This window comes from Ranitomeya imitator, chromosome 2 (assembly GCF_032444005.1).
Source record: "Ranitomeya imitator isolate aRanImi1 chromosome 2, aRanImi1.pri, whole genome shotgun sequence".
NCBI classification, from domain to species: Eukaryota; Metazoa; Chordata; class Amphibia; order Anura; family Dendrobatidae; genus Ranitomeya; species Ranitomeya imitator.
Window position 1 is genome coordinate 202,072,006 of NC_091283.1, and position 18,885 is coordinate 202,090,890.

The 18,885-nt window shown below is 44.7% G+C and overlaps 1 protein-coding gene across 11 annotated transcripts in view; it reads left to right on the forward strand.

Annotated features, from left to right (window-relative positions):
• The first annotated feature begins 3,830 nt into the window (after positions 1-3,830).
• The window catches only part of GAPVD1 (GTPase activating protein and VPS9 domains 1), a 90,271-nt gene continuing 75,216 nt past the window's right edge, over positions 3,831-18,885 (forward strand). For 6 of the 11 annotated variants that reach the window (XM_069748494.1, XM_069748498.1, XM_069748496.1 and 3 more), the window contains exon 1: positions 3,831-3,944. In XM_069748494.1, coding sequence (XP_069604595.1) covers positions 3,831-3,944 — 114 coding nt within the window. Of the gene's footprint in view, positions 3,973-18,885 lie in introns of all 11 variants that reach the window. The other 5 variants (XM_069748502.1, XM_069748503.1, XM_069748504.1 and 2 more) reach the window with 3 other exon arrangements.

An 18,885-nucleotide genomic window follows, 5' to 3' on the forward strand; every position in this document is an offset into this window, starting at 1 on the left:
CCACCCTCCAGGTGCACAAAAGACTGAACACTTTCTCTATGCCTGAACAAATTTTTATTCCAGCCATTGGATCCCGGACACAATAGATTTAGGCTTTACTAAGGGTGTTAGCTTCAGTGATAGCAACCTAGCAAATGATCCAGCACCCTAAATGCTGAAAGGGGTTAATAGGCCATGTTTAATGGCAGGTTGATTGGACAGCTGTAGAGTGGGAGGAGTCCAGAGGATAAATACCCAGCCTTCTAGAGAATTCAGTGTGGGGTGGGCCTGGAGGTGCAAGCTCTGGAGCTGTGTGTTGTTGTTCGTTCCTGAAGCCGGGGGATTCCAGTAGCAACAAGGACGGTGCCATACGTTATGTTTTTGTTTTCCTGTTAGGCCGGGTTTGTTTTGCTAACGTTGCACTGGTTTATGCAGTATTTTTAATAAACCAGTGGAAGATTTAAAGAGACAGTGTTCCTGTGTCTACCTCTATGTGGAGCAAAGTGAGTCGATCTAGTACAAGGTCTAAAACTAGATTTTCTCTCCGCTACATCAACACACGTTTGAGTTCACAAAAGATCAGGATTCTTATTTAAGTCATTTGCCATTATAGAAAGAATTATTAGACCTAGAAGACAGAGCAGTATTAATCCTGGTCCCAAAACAACAGGAAGGGACAGGGTTCTATTCATAAACCTTAAAATTGTAAAATTCAAGTCATTCAAGATGGAATCGATAATATCGATCAATCTCCTGTACCCAGATTGTTCATGAGAAAAAGCACACTGAACCATAGCAATATTATATACTTCAATCAAACCAATATGTAAAGGATAGAACGTCTTATATAAGTATATACTAGCTTGGAGGATAAATGGCAGACCATTCGCATAAGACACTAGATAATTGATAGGGAGGAAAACACCGAACAAGCAAGGCCATCACAATTATTAGGACAAAAGTTAAAAATATAAAATATAATGTTTATTGAGACAAACAATAAAAGATAGGCAATGATAGCACTTACAGAACTTAAAAAGTCCCGGCAACCACCAGGAAGACCACACATATGAGAGGCAAAAATAACGTGGAAACCATGGTAAGGAAATGGTGTAAAAACCAACATATATAAATGGATAACCATAAAATCAAAAGAGTGTTAAATACAACCATTCACGGTAGGGTTCATACTGGGGATGCCTCACAATATGAGAAAACATATTAATATGTAAAAAGCCAAAGCATGGTATCTGACATGTGGAAAATGATAACTATGTGCAAAATGAACAGGAGCACTGAAGGCTATGTAGCATGTATTGGGATCAGTGCAGGAATAAAGATATTATGTGGCAATGAAGAATACAATAAATTGCAGCACTATGCAGTATAAATCCACAATGGGTGTGTAAAGTAAGTTATCTCCTCTTCTGTGGATCAGTGAAAACATGTTATCATTGGTCATCCAATTTAACTCTAGACCTGGTGGTTCTTACTAAAGGTCCATTTGAGCCTTCGAAGTCTGTCCCACTCAAAACCATTTTTGTCACGCTCCACCAAGGAGCCAGATGGCACACGGTGAGATGAAGGGGGCACTGCCACTAATGGAAAAATAAATGGGGCAACCCCTGAAACATGCCCTGATGTCTCTAGACGTGTTCTTTCACCCCGTGCCGCGATAACGTTCCTATCCCTTTCTTACCCTATGCTTGGCCCTGGCTAGTGCGTGGGGCAGCAGGAACCCTAGTCCTGCTCTATGACAAAGACACAAGAGGAAACAGACAAAGGGTTACAGGATGCAGCAATCACTCTTAGCGCACCCAGAGTACAGAAAAGAGAAAGGAAGGGTGAAGCAAACCAAAAGGGAGATAAAGAAAAGGAAGACAACAAAGTTCTAAACAGCAATCTCCGGAGATGACTCCGACTCCTCAATTTCCCTGACTCCCTCATACATGCTTCACTATTAAACATGAATTCCAGCACAGATTCATCTCAACCAAAAGCCGAGATCCTTAGATGAGGAATAGAACACACAGTTCATAACTTTTCCAAATCCTTATGAAAACATGTACATCACATGCTGAACTGAATCACTGTACCCAGTGTATTATATATTTTAGGACTCTGAGTTGGTCCATTTTATAGAGACTCCATCAAAATGGTCACCGACCTCGACTCAGCCCTGGTCTCCTAGAGGACTTTTCTTACCATGGCTCACACCTCCATACCGATACCAAGATATAGTAAGCGATCACTGGCAACTGCCCAAGCTAAGAGGCGAGTGCTTTATACCAGAGGGCAGTGGAGAAATCAGAACTGCTGAGAACTCAGGACAGAAAGCTGTGGGAGACAAACAGAACTGTTTAACCCTTGCAACAAAAGAACAAGGGGAATCTGCACAGCTGCCGACCAGTACAGAGGTGCATGTAGCCAAACGCTGCGATCTTCTGACCCCAGAAATAGAGGAGGCCACCCTGTGTCACGGTACCCCATGACAAGTTTTCATTTAGGTCGATGACCTTCTGACTTCCACCCATCCCGGAGAACATACATACATGATAGGTAATCTTCTAAAGGGGTAATCCGGGTATGTAATACTGATGACCTATCCTCAGGGTCTTACACTGTCTGATCAGAGGGTCTCTGACCCGATGAATTCGCTGAATAGCATGGCTGTGCACACTGTGTAGCAGTGACCGGCAGAGAATAGGGGCTGGCGGTCAGTTCTAGGCAGTGGTCTCTACACATTGAATAAAGTTTGTATCTGGAATCCCCCAGAGCTGAGAACAGGTGATCGGTGGGGGTGTCGGACCACCACTGATCTAATTCTGAGACTAGATACTGTGGACAACCCCTTCAAGGGTGAGACCATCAGATCAGCTGGTCACAGGTGGCAGAACCTCCACAGCCCAGAAGTGCCCACAGATAAGCTCCTGTTCGCAGAGTCCTGAGGGCAGGCGTCCGGTCCCTGCATTTCGCCTTACCCTAAGGCTATATTCACACTTTGCGGATTTTGCTGCGGATCCGCAGCGGATTTGACCGCTGCGGATCCGCAGCAGTTTCCCATGAGTTTACATTACAATGTAAACCTATGGGAAACAAAAAACGCTGTGCACATGCTGCAGAAAAATCCGCGCGGAAACGCTGCAGATTACATTCCGCAGCATGTCACTTCTTTTCTGCGGATTTTCACCTGCTCCAATAGAAAACTGCAGATGAAAATCCGCAGAAGAAACCGCAGTAAAAACCGCGATAAATCCGCAGTAAAAGCCACAACGGGTTTTCACTGCGGATTTTGGAATTCTGCTGCGGAAAAATCCGCAGTGGAATCCGCAAAGTGTGCACATAGCCTAATTAATCCAATGGGAGAAAAAAATATTAAAAACAGGCAATTACGGAAATGTTCACACAGCAAAAGCTGCAAAAGCTACGTGTGAATTTGCTGCAGATTTTCTACCTTTACACAATAATGTCACAGTCATCCAGCAGCCACTGTGCACTGCAGAGGCCTCGAACCTGTGGCTCAGAAAGGTTGCTGAGAAACTACATGTCCCAGAATGCCCTGCCTGTGCAGGCTGGTACTTGTAGTGTCACACACATCTCTTACAGTGCCAAATTCACACTAACTATAGCAACGCGGTGACAATTGCTTCTTATGGCTGTTATTATGTTACTACGCATGCGCTTACCACGTGCCGGCTACTTCCGGGTGACCCAGCCTTCTACGTTGTCGAATTTCCGGCAGGCATGCGTAGTCACATAAACACTAAGCATCCGCACTGCGCATGCTCTGGGAGTCTCTACTGCACATGACCAAGCGAGTAGTGCGGCGCTTACCATCTAGCGCATGCGTCATGCGGGATTTGACTTTGGTTCCCGCGCATGCGCGGAACTCAGTGTCTGGGAGGTTGCGGCTGACAAGGATTCCGGCAGCACCGGAGGGCGCAGATCGGGCCACAGAGATCCGTGTGAGCAGGGCATACTGCAGGGGGGCATGTATGTAGTTCTGGTAGCAGGGTGCTCGTGTTTCCGTGGTCTTCGTGCCGGGGCAGGGTGTGTAGTGATGGGACATGGGTGTTGTTGGGGCAGGGTTGTCATAGGGCAGTGACCATGCCCCATATGTGAGCATAGGTGCCTGGTAATATCCTCTCCTCTACCTCCCTGTGCCCTGCGGAGGATGGGGGTGGTAGTAGGGACTTATTTCTGTGCCCACCGCTGCCTTATAACGTCCTGGCTGCAGTGTGGGGTCCCTCCATAGCGCCACCATAGTCCGCAGCGCTGTACACAGCTTGTGTAGTCGCCATAACTGTATAGCTAACCTGATATGGCGGATAAACGCTGCGGATTTTACCTGCAGGTGATAAAATCCGCAGCAAAAGCCGCGTGGATGGGGCGGTAGCAACCATGACATTCACCTGCCTTTGTTTTTTGCTAAAAGTTTATTTTGCCTTTTTGCCTAACTGCTGTTTAACTGTGGGTCTTGTTCACCCTCCCCGGGTCCAGCACTGGGTCTCGCGCTCTGCTCCTGGTGTTGTTGTCTGCAGCTCGGAAGTCACGCTGCCACCCATCAGTGGCTCATGCTGTTATCTCGGGCTGAGCTCACGGATTGGCTGCAGTGCTTTTCATGTGACGTCTACACTGCACACAATAACAGACACTGGGCGCAGTGGTGGAGACTCAGTGCTGGACCTGGGGAGGGTGACTAGTCACCTGTTTTTTCACCTTTATAAATGCGCAGTATTGGGATTTCTCTTGCGGGTGTCGCAGAGGTACAATCTGTGGTGAAACCTCATGAGGATACAGTCATGTGTCCGCTCGGAATTAGTGATGTAGAGGGGACCCATTGATTATTTTAGGGGTTTGTCTTGGTTCTTCTGTCGCATGCAGAAATGGACTGATTTTCATCCGTATTTGATCAGTGTTCTTGTATGCAGAAAAAGAGTGATGGGTGTTTCTCTGATCGGCCAGTGAAAAACCGACAGCACTCAGGCTGGCATCCGAGTGCAGTCCAATATATATAGCAGTATATATTTATTACAATAGGTGCAGCACTAGATAATGGGTGCGAAGCCCCCCAGGCAGACCCAAACCTCCATAATATCCAGAAGAATGGAGGCGGCACTCCAGGGTAAAAGACAATGAATGGTTTACTGACTCATTGTGATGGCGACGTTTCGCTCCAAACCTGAGAAAGTTCTACACTTGGAGCGAAACGTCGCCTTCACAATGAGTCAGTAATCCATTCACTTTATTTGACCATGTAGTGCTACCTCCATTCTTCTGGAGATATTTTTTTCTTCGTATAAACGCACACACTCGCATCTGTGAGTTAGATCAGACACTCGGATCAAAATCTTATGTCTCCGTGTTTTGTCGAGGCCAACACGATCTGGAAAAATGCACGGACATGTGAAAATCCTCATAGACTGTGATCGATTACGAGTTGTGTCCGTGAAAAACACAGAACTCGTAAATGATGCATGGTCACACTTACTGCACCAAATCATGAGAAAGCTGCTCGGAAATCTACACCAAAATGTGCAGGCTACCCGAGGGAATACTTCTGATCTTCTTACATTTAAAGGGAATCTGTCAGCAGGTTTTTACTATTTAGTTTGAGAGTAGCATGGTGTTGAGGATGAGACTCTGATTTCAGTGATGTATCACTCACTGGGCTGCTTGTTGTTGTTTCAATGAAATCAGTGTTTTATCAGCAGGAGATTATCACTACTTGGTGTCTTGTGCCATGTAGTCTTCCTGCGCGGTGTAACCCAACCGCAGAGTACACAGAAAGCTGTCAATCAATGGTGTGGGCGGGGTTATGCAGGGCTCAGCATTCAGAGCTCTGCTAGATATACAGCAGAAAATTTCAGTGATTTTATCAAAACTAAGTAAGTAATACATCGCTGGAATCGGGGTCTCTGTCCCTACATTATGCCGCTCTCAGATTTTAAGACACAGAATTGGTGACATATTCTTTTAAAAAGAAAAAAGCTACCGAAGACTACACACGCTGCCTCTGGCTCTCGTGGTGCCGCGCCGATCTCCGTACCCCCTGCGTTCTGATATAACCACTGCAGCGGCATGTCTTTGCTGTAGGTCGGCTTACTCAAACCGGTGGAAGACCAGGCTTACGTTACCAAGGAAGCTGCGACCGGTGAATAATTTTTGTTTTTGGTGGTGCCTGGGATTATTTTGCACTTTGATTCTTTGGGTGGGCTACCCCAATGACATGACGCCATCTTTGGATCTAGTGCCCTTTTTTGATAAACTGCTCTGCTCCTGCTGTGCGCAGTATATTGGAGTGATTTAGTTTTGGATTGTATTTTCTATATTTATTATAATGTTGCACTTTTTGTTTCTTTTTCTGCCTCGCTCGGTTTTAATGATGTTTTTATTGCAATCACAATAGTTACCATTGCTATAAATGTCAGGTGTTTGTACCAGAGAACTGTTCTTCCTGCAGATGTTTGAGGGTCCGGGGTCCATTATCATGGAAAGGAAGCAGAGGATTCCTCTGCTGTAGAGGCGGTCATGTTTCCAGCTCTTCCATTATTTGTGCACACGAAGGGCCCGGATCTCCAGGGATGAGCTGTTCGGGAGCCGCTGCTGATGTATCATATCATGGCAGAACTGTATCATTGTTTTCTAGCGTCTGATAAGGCAGCGTTCACATGTTCTTTTATCTTTCCTGTTTGTCCCGTTTCGGACAATCGACAATGTAAACAGCGTCTTGTAAACGCCTCATCATTTACAAACACACAGCGGCTCAGTGATTTATTTGGGATCCGGTTGTTTTCCTTTTATTTTTAAGAATGGAAAAGTTTTACTTTCTGGACTTCTTACCAAGGTAAAATGTACAGAGAACTTTTTTTCTTTCCAGTCGGACTTCAAATAAATCGGTGGATGTGATGTGAATCGGGATTCTAATTTCGTTTTTCTGTTCCATTTAGGAGAAACGGAAAAAATAAACGGACATGTGAAGAGCAGCTGGGTTCCGTTCACATGTCCAGTAGTTAGGGTTTTTTTTTGTTTTATGTTTTCGATTCATGAAAACAACAACATAACACCGGATCCATTAATTTGATTGGGAACAAAAGTGTCGTCCGTTTCAATTTGTTTGCCACCTTTATGTCTAAGGGCCCAATTTAATATTTGCTATTTATTAAAGGGACTTTTTGGATGATTTGTTTTTTTCACTAAATTCTTCAAAATGGCACAATCAGTATTTGAGTTTGGTACTGAATCCAAACTCTTCCGCTTCATTTTTTTTTTAACCATAATTTTGTGACTTTTTTTGACACCAAAAGTGGTAAATCCTTTAGGGATCTTTCACACTGCATTCAGGGTTCGGTTCTGTGGCTCCCATTAGGGCTTACACCCAAATCCCCATGCAAAACTGATGTCGGGCGGATGCGCCGACGGGGACATATACTATAATGGTGCGAACTTGCGTTCCGTTGTGCATCGTTTTCGAGTGTGTACCCCATCTGAGTGATGTAGTAGACGGCAGACATATGAATATTATATATATATATATATATATATATATATATATATATATATATATATATATATATATATATATATACAGTACAGACCAAAAGTTTGGATACACCTTCTCATTTAAAGATTTTTCTGTATTTTCATGACTATGAAAATTGTACATTCACACTGAAGGCATCAAAACTATGAATTAACACATGTGGAATTATATACTTAACAAAAAAGTATGAAACAACTGAAAATATGTCTTATATTCTAGGTTCTTCAAAGTAGCCACCTTTTGCTTTGATGACTGCTTTGCACACTCTTGGCATTCTCTTGATGAGATTCAAGAGGTAGTCACCGGAAATGGTCTTCCAACAATCTTGAAGGAGTTCTCAGAGATGCTTAGCACTTGTTGGCCCTTTTGCCTTCACTCTGCGGTCCAGCTCACCCCAACCATCTCGATTGGGTTCAGGTCTGGAGACTGTGGAGGCCAGGTCATCTGACGTAGCACCCCATCACTCTCCTTCTTGGTCAGATAGCCCTTACACAGCCTGGAGGTGTGTTTGGGGTCATTGTCCTGTTGAAAAATAAATGATGGTTCAGCTAAAATCAAACCGGATGGAATAGCATGCCGCTGCAAGATGCTGTGGTAGCCATGCTGGTTCTGTATGCCTTCAATTTTGAATAAATCTCCAACAGTGTCACCAGCAAAGCACCCCCACACCATCACACCTCCTCCTCCTCCATGCTTCACGGTGGGAACCAGGCATGTAGAGTCCATCCGTTCACCTTTTCTGCGTCGTACAAAGACACGGTGCTTGGAACCAAAGATCTCAAATTTGGACTCATCAGACCAAAGCAGATTTAAACTGGTCTAATGTCCATTCCTTGTGTTCTTTAGCCCAAACAAGTCTCTTCTGCTTGTTGCCTGTCCTTAGCAGTGGTTTCCTAGCAGCTACTTTACCATGAAGGCCTGCTGCGCAAAGTCTTCTCTTAACAGTTGTTGTAGAGATGTGTCTGCTGCTAGAACTCTGTGTGGCATTGACCTGGTCTCTATTCTGAGCTGCTGTTAACCTGCGATTTCTGAGGCTGGTGACTCGGATAAACTTATCCTCAGAAGCAGAGGTGACTCTTAGTCTTCCTTTCCTGGGGCAGTCCTCATGTGAGCCAGTTTCTTTGTAGCGCTTGATGCTTTTTGCAACTGCACTTGAGGACACTTTCAAAGTTTTCCCAATTGTTTGGACTGACTGAGCTTCATTTCTTAAAGTAATGATGGCCAATCGTTTTTCTTTACTTAGCTGCTTTTTTCTTGCCATAATACAAATTCTAACAGTCTATTCAGTAGGACTATCAGCTGTGTATCCACCAGACTTCTGCACAACACAACTGATGGTCCCAACCACATTTATAAGGCAAGAAATCCCACTTATTAAACCTGACAGGGCACACCTGTGAAGTGAAAACCATTTCCGGTGACTACCTCTTGAAGCTCATCAAGAGAATGCCAAGAGTGTGCAAAGCAGTCATCAAAGCAAAAGGTGGCTACTTTGAAGAACCTAGAAAATAAGACATATTTTCAGTTGCTTCACACTTTTTAAAGTATATAATTCCACATGTGTTAATTCATAGTTTTGATGCCTTCAGTGTGAATGTAAAATTTTCATAGTCATGAAAATACGGAAAAATCTTTAAATGAGAAGGTGTCCAAACTGTTGGTCTGTACTGTGTATGTATATGTGTGCATGTATGTGTGTGTGTGTGTGTGTGTGTGTGTGTATATATATATATATATATATTCAAAAACAGAAACTTTGCAGACATTTTTTGCTAAGTTTGTTAGATTACTCGTGTGTGTGTGTATGTACAGTATACCGTATTTTTCGGACTATAAGACGCACCGGACCATAAGACGCACCCCAAATTTGGGGTGAAAATTGCAGAAAAAAAGATTTTTTATAACATGGGGGTCCGTCTTATTGTCCGAATTTACAGTATCTTATGGCGGTGGCAGAGCAGGGTCACAGGAGGCAAGGTGTCGGCAGAGGTGGGGTGATGCTGGGATCAGGAGGTGCTGGGATCAGGAGGTGCAGTGAGAGGTATGGCGTGAGAGGGGTCCCTGGCGTACCATGCAGGCTTACCTAGGTGGCAGAGGTGCGGTGGCAGAGGTCCGGTGGCAGAGGTGCGGTGGCGGGGGTATGGCGGCAGAGGAGGTGCAGTAAGCGGGGTCCCTTTCCCCGGTATGGTGATGCAGCAGGCCCGGTATGCAGCAGAGCCGGGTGAATCCTCTTGTTATCGGTGGGCGCGGCCATCTTCCTGAGGCCGCGCGTGTGCAGATGAAGCGCTCTGCTCCCGGGGCTTCAGGGAAATGGCCGCGGGAGGCAGCGCGTGCGCAGATGGAGATCGCGGCGGCCATTTTCCTGAAGCCCCGGGAAGCAGAGCGCTCCATCTGCGCACGCGCGGCCTCCGGAAAATGGCCGCCACCACCGATAACAAGAGGATTCACCCGGCTCTGCTGCATACCTGGCCTGCTGCATCACCATACCGGGGAAAGGGACCCCGCTTACTGCGCCTCCTCTGCCGCCACACCCCCGCAACCGCACCTCTGCCATCGGACCTCTGCCACCTAGGTAAGCCTGCATTGCGACTATTAGACGCACCCCCCATTTTCCCCCCTTTTTGGGGGGGGAAAAAGTGTGTCTTTTAGTCCGAAAAATACGGTATATATATTTTAATACTAGATCCGCTCTAAACTGTTTACAGTGGGACATGTGAACAGGGCCTTGAATCCGCTGTACAATAATGCTGGTTACTACATTTTCACCAATCTCTGCAGTTATGACGGATCCTCCTGACAATTGAACGCTTATTGCCATCTGCCCATGTTAGGCCTCATGTTATGAGGGGACTGGATACCTTTCTGGAAAAGTATAATGTAACAGGGTATATATACTAGATTCCTTGATAGGGCGTTGATCCAGGGAACTAGTCTGATTGCCGTATGTGGAGTCGGGAAGGAATTTTTTTCCCCAAGGTGGAGCTTACTCTTTGCCACATGGGTTTTTTTGCCTTCCTCTGGATCAACATGTTAGGGCATGTTAGGTTAGGCTATGGGTTGAACTAGATGGACTTAGTCTTCCTTCAACCTTAATAACTATGTAACTATGTTTTGATCTGACTTTTACTTACATAATGATACCAAATGTTTTATTTGTTTTTCCTTAAATTTCTTATTTTTAATTTGGAAAAACTAATTGATTTAAACTTTTTATATCATATTTTTTTAGCAACTTTTTTTTCTTTGGCTCCTCTGATTTCACTGCTGCAATATCACAGTATACTAAACTTACTGATGCTCATCACTGGTCCTCACGCTAAAGATCATTTCCACTTGGAAATCCATCATAAGAGTAAGTGACGATTGAGCACCAGTACAGAAGCAGGGCTGAAAAACCAAATGTTTTTTGGAAGATGTACATGTGTATGTAGTACAGTGCAAGGCGTGTATCATGTATGTATCACAGGATCAGTAACTATGCTTCATAAACTGCTTTGTACGCTACAGCGCATGTGCGACATACATTTAATGCTGCTAATATTGAAAAGTTTAAAGGGTTTTTCCTGCAATGGCAATAGTTACTGCATGACTATTAATATTCAGTACAAACCCTTGTACCTTTTGTGTCTTTTTTTCCCATCTCTTTCCCCTTTGTTCATCCATGTTCACATAGCTCAAGTGACTGTCTTATTCCTATCTGCTAAAATTACATTTTCCAGCAGCACCCTGCTTCTCTTTTGTGCTGCATGCTTCTCCGTTGTGCTGCATGCTCCTCCCTATTCTTTTTCTATAGTTTTAGCAATAGAGATGGATCCCAACATGAACAATTTATACTGATGAGTTGACCATTGATGGTTTTGAATATAGTGACTGTGACCCAATATTGGACCGAAGTCCATATTTCATTGCTGGGTCAAGGGTCTCTTTAGCGCTTGGTAGTACTCTCTCGTGTATGTTTAGTGGAACTGTGCATGGGATCGCAGAGCTGTGGGGCTGAGAATGCCGTGGGAGTGTCTGTTTTATTTAACAGGGTCATGGGTGCATCTCTTTTTTATGAATTAGATAACTATATTTGCACCTCATTACTTTATCGGTGGTATCTTCAGTGTTGCGCGTGCTGTGAAATGTTTTGTTAGGGTCACTAGGTGCATCTGAGCATGCTCGGCCCACAGCATTAGAACTACTCATGGACGGTAAAGCGAGCCTGGGGGTATTCCTGGGGGTGATGACTGTAAATCCAGGCAAGTTTAATAGGTTGTAGTGACACTTTTATGGCCAACTTTAGGAGGTTAATTTTGCTCCGCACAATCTATGCCGGGAGGTGATCAGGGCCAGTTATGACTTTTTGTGGTTACATCCTGGGTAGGTATACAACAGATGCATGCAACCCTGCAGATATCGGTAGACATGAGTGGTGTTGGATTGCCGATTTGAAGCCGGCCATACATATTGTATAGCGGCAAGTTTCAGAATGCTCTCACATGAGTCCATATGTTCTAGATGTGCAGGAGGAGAGATCCCCTTTACATGGACCATTTTTGGCAAGTTAACGAGTACAGGTTGATTGGCCAATGAAAACTAACTGGAACAGAACCATTGTTAATGCAATTTTCTCTGCCCCCGTTCAGCATCATGATTTCGACAGCGCATGCTCTGATAACAACAAGTGATGTGAAGTTGATATAAATTATTTTTTTTATGCCGGCATAAGCGATCCAAATATTCCATGAACTAGTGTTTTGCTCCCTTAACGAGCGATTGCCTGCATATTTGCACAGACCTAAAATCGGGAATGAGCACCGCCGATTGTTGACCAGATGCAACTATGGCTGCTGCTAAACCCCGTCTGGTGGTGTCGTAGAGAAAAAATGTAAAATCTATAAAGCTTCCTCTGTTCAAAAGATTTATCTCAGATGCTCTGGAGCCAATGGTCAGTGAATATTGGGGTTTGCATCAATCCGATATTTATGGGAGAGGTATTTTTGGCGTTGTAGCGGAGGGACGAACATAATACATTCACTCATATCACGATAGTCATTCTAAAACCTCCTACTTAATATCAGTCATATGGATGATGCTATCCATGTCATGTGTCATCTCTATAGAAATGTAAGATTGTGATGGGAAGATATCCTAAAAGACTTAGCTCATCCCACGAACAACCCCCCCCATATGAGCTCACCTAGGGGAGGTATATGGGGTTAACAAACCTAGTAGTGGAAGCAGCCGTGTCAATCACTCCTCGGTCAATTGCGTAATTGTTCTGCCAATTGGAGGCAGCGGAGTTGAGTCCCCTGACAAACTGGTGGGATCTGTGTGATCTCTCCAATGTTCTCTCGGCATTGGTGACAAAAGGATTAGGCATGTTGAAATCTGCCTGATCCTTTTCTCATCTGACATCTGAGTTTGAAGGCCGATATAATCGATATGGCAAATACTTGCGTCCAGAAGCATGAGAATGTATGGTATATACCAGGCGGGAACCTTTTTGAGGCTCCTGGCGCTGTGTATAGGCTCTAGGGCCGTGTGATTGGAGCCTATAATGGAGCTGAGCACATGCACCCCTTGCTACCATTTTCGCCATTTCTTATTTTCCATCTCCGATCAGAATGCGTGGTATAATGAGGACGGGTAACGTGTGAGTTACACCCTGTCCCGCCTCCATTCTTTCAGCGCTGGTTTTTAGCATAGAGCCCCTCTAATCTGACTATTAATCACTGGAGGATTTTGCGTTGTGTGCGCTCCAGGCTGTTACGCGGGTTGGGTCACATAATGAGCTGCGTGGGGATGCTGCTTTGTCATTTATGAGTGCTGTGTAATTTGCTTTTAGGGCACATCCAGACATACACATTTTCTGTAGCTGATTTTGCTGCAAAGACAGCTGTTACATGCTGATTTCTTGCAGATTTTGGGGGGGAATACCACTGATTGCAAAGGATAAAATCTGCAGCGGAAATTGATTAGATTTTTGAGGGGGTAAGATTTGGTAATATCTCATCTACATTGCTGCTTGTAGAATACTCCTTGGACTTTCCACCCCCAAATCTGATCAGAAAATCTGCCGTGTATCCACCATGTGTGGAGGAAAATCTACAGCCGGACATCACATTAAATGTCTGTCGGATGGACTATGCTTCTGCCAATCACTCGGGCGTCCACCATCTCAGTTGACCCTCCCAAACAGTGTTTTTTATTAGTGATGAGAGCACGTCCTCGGATAAGGTGTTATCTCAGCATGCTCCGGTGCTAACCGGCCTGCTGGCATAATATGTTCGAGTCTTTGCAGCTGCATGTCTCGCAGGTGATCGACAGCTGTAACATCTTTTTGATTAGCTGAGGTCGGCGCAACGTCATCAGTGCGTCACGTCGCGCCAGTCCTGGCAAAAGGCAAGAAATTCACAGGCCTCTCGTCTAGCTGCCAGGTTCCACTGACCTGGCCCGGAAACACGGAATCGATCCGATCATCTCTACGTCCGACTTGTTGAACTTCTTGTTCTCAGCAAGATGAGCCAGCAATAGAGGAGTCTGTGTGCAGCCGTCCCAGAGAACACAGGAGCGAGAGTGCCATCGTTTCACTTTATTCATTGCCATTTTTGCTCGAAATTCTTGAAAAATTGCGCATGCAGGTTAATTTTTGCACCAAATGAAAAATGCTTTTTTTTTTTCTTCATGCTATTTTAGAGCATGAATTAATATTTTTAAAATATTCCACTTAAATTGTCAAAAACGCAAAAAAAAAATATAGAGATTTGTGTACTCTACTCATGGTACCGTAGTACAATTGTACAATAATGTTGGAATATATATATTTTTTTTTAAAAAATTGATTTTGGCTAAAACATCTGCATAAGGAAAAAAAGACTCATGTTGTCACATAGAAGAAAAATGCAAACCCAAGAAATAAATTAAAAAGGTGAATATTAAATAATGAATAAGCATAAAAGTTTGAAACATGCTTACTCCCTAAAAGAAGATCGGACAGACAATGAAGAATCGGGGACATCGTCTCCTTAAGGGGCAATATTTTTGGGGGCTAAAAATGGATTCAATTGGGTTTCCTTTAAAAAAAAAAATCTTGCATGATTTATCACGAAATTGCATCGAAGGCACAGTATACATTCCTCGTAATAATGTGCAGCCAGCTGGCCCGCCCTTCAGATGCTAATTGACAGCCTTCTCCCTATACTATACATAGGGAGAAAGCTGTCAATCAAAAGCAGGTGGGCGGGGCTATTAAATGAATCCAATGCATGGAAAGCTAGAGCTGGAACACTCGTCTGACGCTGTAGCTTTTAACCCCTTCCCGACATGTGACACAGCGTATGCGTCATGAAAGTCGGTGCCAATCCGACCTGTGACGCATATGCTGTGTCACAGAATGATCGCGTCCCTGCAGATCGGGTGAAAGGGTTAACTCCCATTTCACCCGATCTGCAGGGACAGGGGGAGTGGTAGTTTAGCCCAGGGGGGGTGGCTTCACCCCCCCGTGGCTACGATCGCTCTGATTGGCTGTTGAAAGTAAAACTGCCAATCAGAGCGATTTGTAATATTTCACCTAAAAAAAAACTGGTGAAATATTACAATCCAGCCATGGCCGATGCTGCAATATCATCAGCCATGGCTGGAAACACTTATGTGCACCCACCCCACCGATCGCCCCCCCCAGCCCCCCGATCTGTGCTCCGCTCCTCCGTCCTCCTGTCCGCTCCCCCGTCCTCCTGTCCGCTCCCCCGTCCTCCTGTCCGCTCCCCCGTCCTCCTGTCCGCTCCCCCGTCCTCCTGTCCGCTTCCCCCGTGCTCCAATCACACCCCCCGTGCTCCAATCACATCCCCTCGCACTCCGATCCACCCCCCGTGTTTCGATCCACCCCCCCATGCTCCGTGCCCTGATTTTCCCCCTCCCCCCCCTTATACTTACCGAGCCTCCCGGGGTCCGTCCGTCTTCTTTCCTGGGCGCCGCCATCTTCCAAAATGGCGGGCGCATGTGCAGTGCGCCCGCCGAATCTGCCGGCCGGCAGATTCGTTCCAGAGTGAATTTTGATCACTGAGATAGATTATATCTCAGTGATCAAAATAAAAAAAAATAGTAAATGACCCCCCCCCCCTTTGTCACCCCCATAGGTAGGGACAATAAAAAAAATAAAGATTTTTTTTTTCCCCACTAAGGTTGGGGTAAGAACTAGGGTTAGGGTTAGGGGTAGGGTTCGGGATGTGCACACGTATTCTGGTCCTCTGCGGATTTTGATAAATCCGCAGTGCTAAACCGCTGTGGATTTACCGCGGTTTTTCTGCGCATTTCACTGCGGTTTTACAACTGCGATTTTCTATTGGAGCAGTTGTAAAACCGCTGCGGAATCCGCAGAAAGAAGTGACATGCTGCGGAATGTAAACCGCTGCGTTTCCGTGCAGTTTTTCTGCAGCATGGGTACAGCGATTTTTGTTTCCCATAGGTTTACATTGAACTGTAAACTCATGGGAAACTGCTGCGGATCTGCAGCGTTTTCTGCAGCGTGTGCACATACCTTTAGAATTAGGCTATGTGCACACGGTGCGGATTTAGCTGCGGATCCGCAGCAGAGTTCCATCAGGTTTACAGTACCATGTAAACATATGGAAAACCAAATCCGCTGTGCCCATGGTGCGGAAAATACCACGCGGAAACGCGCCGCAGCATGTCAATTCTTTGTGCGGATTCCGCGGCATTTTACACTTGTTCCTCAATAGGAATCCACAGGTGAAATCCGCACAAAAAACACTGGCAATCCGCAGGTAAAACGCAGTGCCTTTTACCCGCGGATTTTTCAAAAATGGTGCGGAAATATCTCACACGAATCCACAACGTTGGCACGTAGCCTTAGGGTTAGGGTTGGGTTGGAATTAGGGTTGTGGTTAGGGTTAGGGGTGTGTTGGGGTTAGGGTTGTGGTTAGGGGTGTGTTGGGGTTGGGGTTAGGGTTACGGCTACAGTTGGGATAAGGGTTAGGGGTGTGTTGGCGTCAGAATTGAGGGGTTTCCACTGTTTAGGCACATCAGGGGGTCTCCAAACGCAACATGGCGCCACCATTGATTCCAGCCAATCTTGTATTCAAAAAGTCAAATGGTGCTCCCTCCCTTCCGAGCCCCGACGTGTGCCCAAACAGTGGTTTACCCCCACATATGGGGTACCAGCATACTCAGGACAAACTGCGCAAAAATTACTGGGGTCCAATTTCTATTGTTGCCCTTGAGAAAATAAAAAATTGCTTGCTAAAACATCATTTTTGAGGAAAGAAAACGTATTTATTATTTTCACGGCTCTGCGTTATAAACTTCTGTAAAGCACTTGGGGGTTGAAAGTGCTCACCACACATCTAGATAAGTTCCTTGGGGGGTTTAGTTTCCAAAATGGGGTCACTTGTGGGGGGTTTCTGCTGTTTAGGCACATCAAGGGCTCTGCAAACGCAACGTGACGCCCGCAGAGCATTCCATCAAAGTCTGCATTTCAAAACGTCACTACTTCACTTCCGAGCCCCAGCATGTGCCTAAACAGTGGTTTACCCCCACATATGGGGTATCAGCGTACTCAGGAGAAACTGGACAACAACTGTTGGGGTCAAATTTCACCTGTTACCCTTGGGAAAATAAAAAATTGCGGGCTAAAAAATCATTTTTGAGAAAAGAATTTTATTTTTTATTCATGGCTCTGCGTTATAAACTTCTGTGAAGCACTTGAGGGTTCAAAGTCCTAACCACACATCTATATTAGTTCCAATGTTTAGGCACACAGGGGCTCTCCAAACGCGACATGGTGTCCGCTAATGATTGGAGCTAATTTTCCATTTAAAAAGCCAAATGGCGTGCCTTCCCTTCTGAGCCCTGTCGTGCGCCCAAACAGTGGTTTACCCCCACATATGGGGTATCTGCGTACTCACGACAAACGGGACAACAACATTTGTGGTCCAATTTCTCCTATTACCATTGGCAAAATAGGAAATTCCAGGCTAAAAAATCATTTTTGAGAAAAGAAAAATTATTTTTGATTTTCATGGCTCTGCATTATAAACTTCTGTGAAGCACCTGGGGGTTTAAAGTGCTCACAAGGCATCTAGGTAAGTTCCTTGGGGGGTCCAGTTTCCAAAATGGGGTCACTTGTGGGGGAGCTCCAATGTTTAGGCACACAGGGTCTCTCCAAACGCGACATGGTGTCCGCTAACGATGGAGATAATTTTTCATTCAAAAAGTCAAATGGCGCTCCTTCCCTTCCGAGCCTTACCATGTGCCCAAACAGTGGTTTACCCCCACATGTGAGGTATCGGTGTACTCAGGAGAAATTGCCCAACAAATTTTAGGATCCATTTTATCCTGTTGTCCATGTGAAAATGAAAAAATTGAGGCTAAAAGAATTTTTTTGTGAAAAAAAAAAAGTACTTTTTCATTTTTACGGATCAATTTGTGAAGCTCCTGGGGGTTTAAAGTGCTCACTGTGCATCTAGATAAGTTCCTTGGGGCGTCTAGTTTCCAAAATGGGGTCACTTGTGGGGGAGCTCCAATTTTTAGGCACACGGGGGCTCTCCAAACGTGACATGGTGACCGCTAAAGAGTGCAGCCAATTTTTCATTCAAAAAGTCAAATGGCGCTCCTTCCCTTCCAAGCCCTGCGCCCAAACAGTGGTTTACCCCCACATATGAGGTATCAGCGTACTCAGGACAAATTGGACAACAACTTTCGTTGTTCAGTTTCTCCTTTTACCATTGGGAAAATAAAAAAATTGTTGCTGAAAAATCATTTTTGTGACTAAAAAGTTAAATGTTCATTTTTTCCTTCCATGTTGCTTCTGCTGCTGTGAAGCACCTGAAGGGTTAATAAACTTCTTGAATGTGGTTTTGTGCACCTTGAGGGGTGCAGTTTTTAGAATGGTGTCACTTTTGGGTATTTTCAGCCATTTAGACCCCTCAAACTGACTTCAAATGTGAGGTGGTCCCTAAAAAAAAATGGTTTTGTAAATTTCGTTGTAAAAATGAGAAATCGCTGGTAAAATTTTAACCCTTATAACTTCCTAGCAAAAAAAAAATTTTGTTTCCAAAATTGTGCTGATGTAAAGTAGACGTGTGGGAAATGTTATTTATTAACTATTTTGTGTCACATAACTCTCTGGTTTAACAGAATAAAAATTCAAAATGTGAAAATTGCAAAATTTTCAAAATTTTCGCCAAATTTCCGTTTTTATCACAAATAAACACAGAATTTATTGACCTAAATTTACCACTAACATGAAGCCCAATATGTCACGAAAAAACAATCTCAGAACCGCTAGGATCCGTTGAAGCGTTCCTGAGTTATTACCTCATAAAGGGACACTGGTCAGAATTGCAAAAAACGGCAAGGTC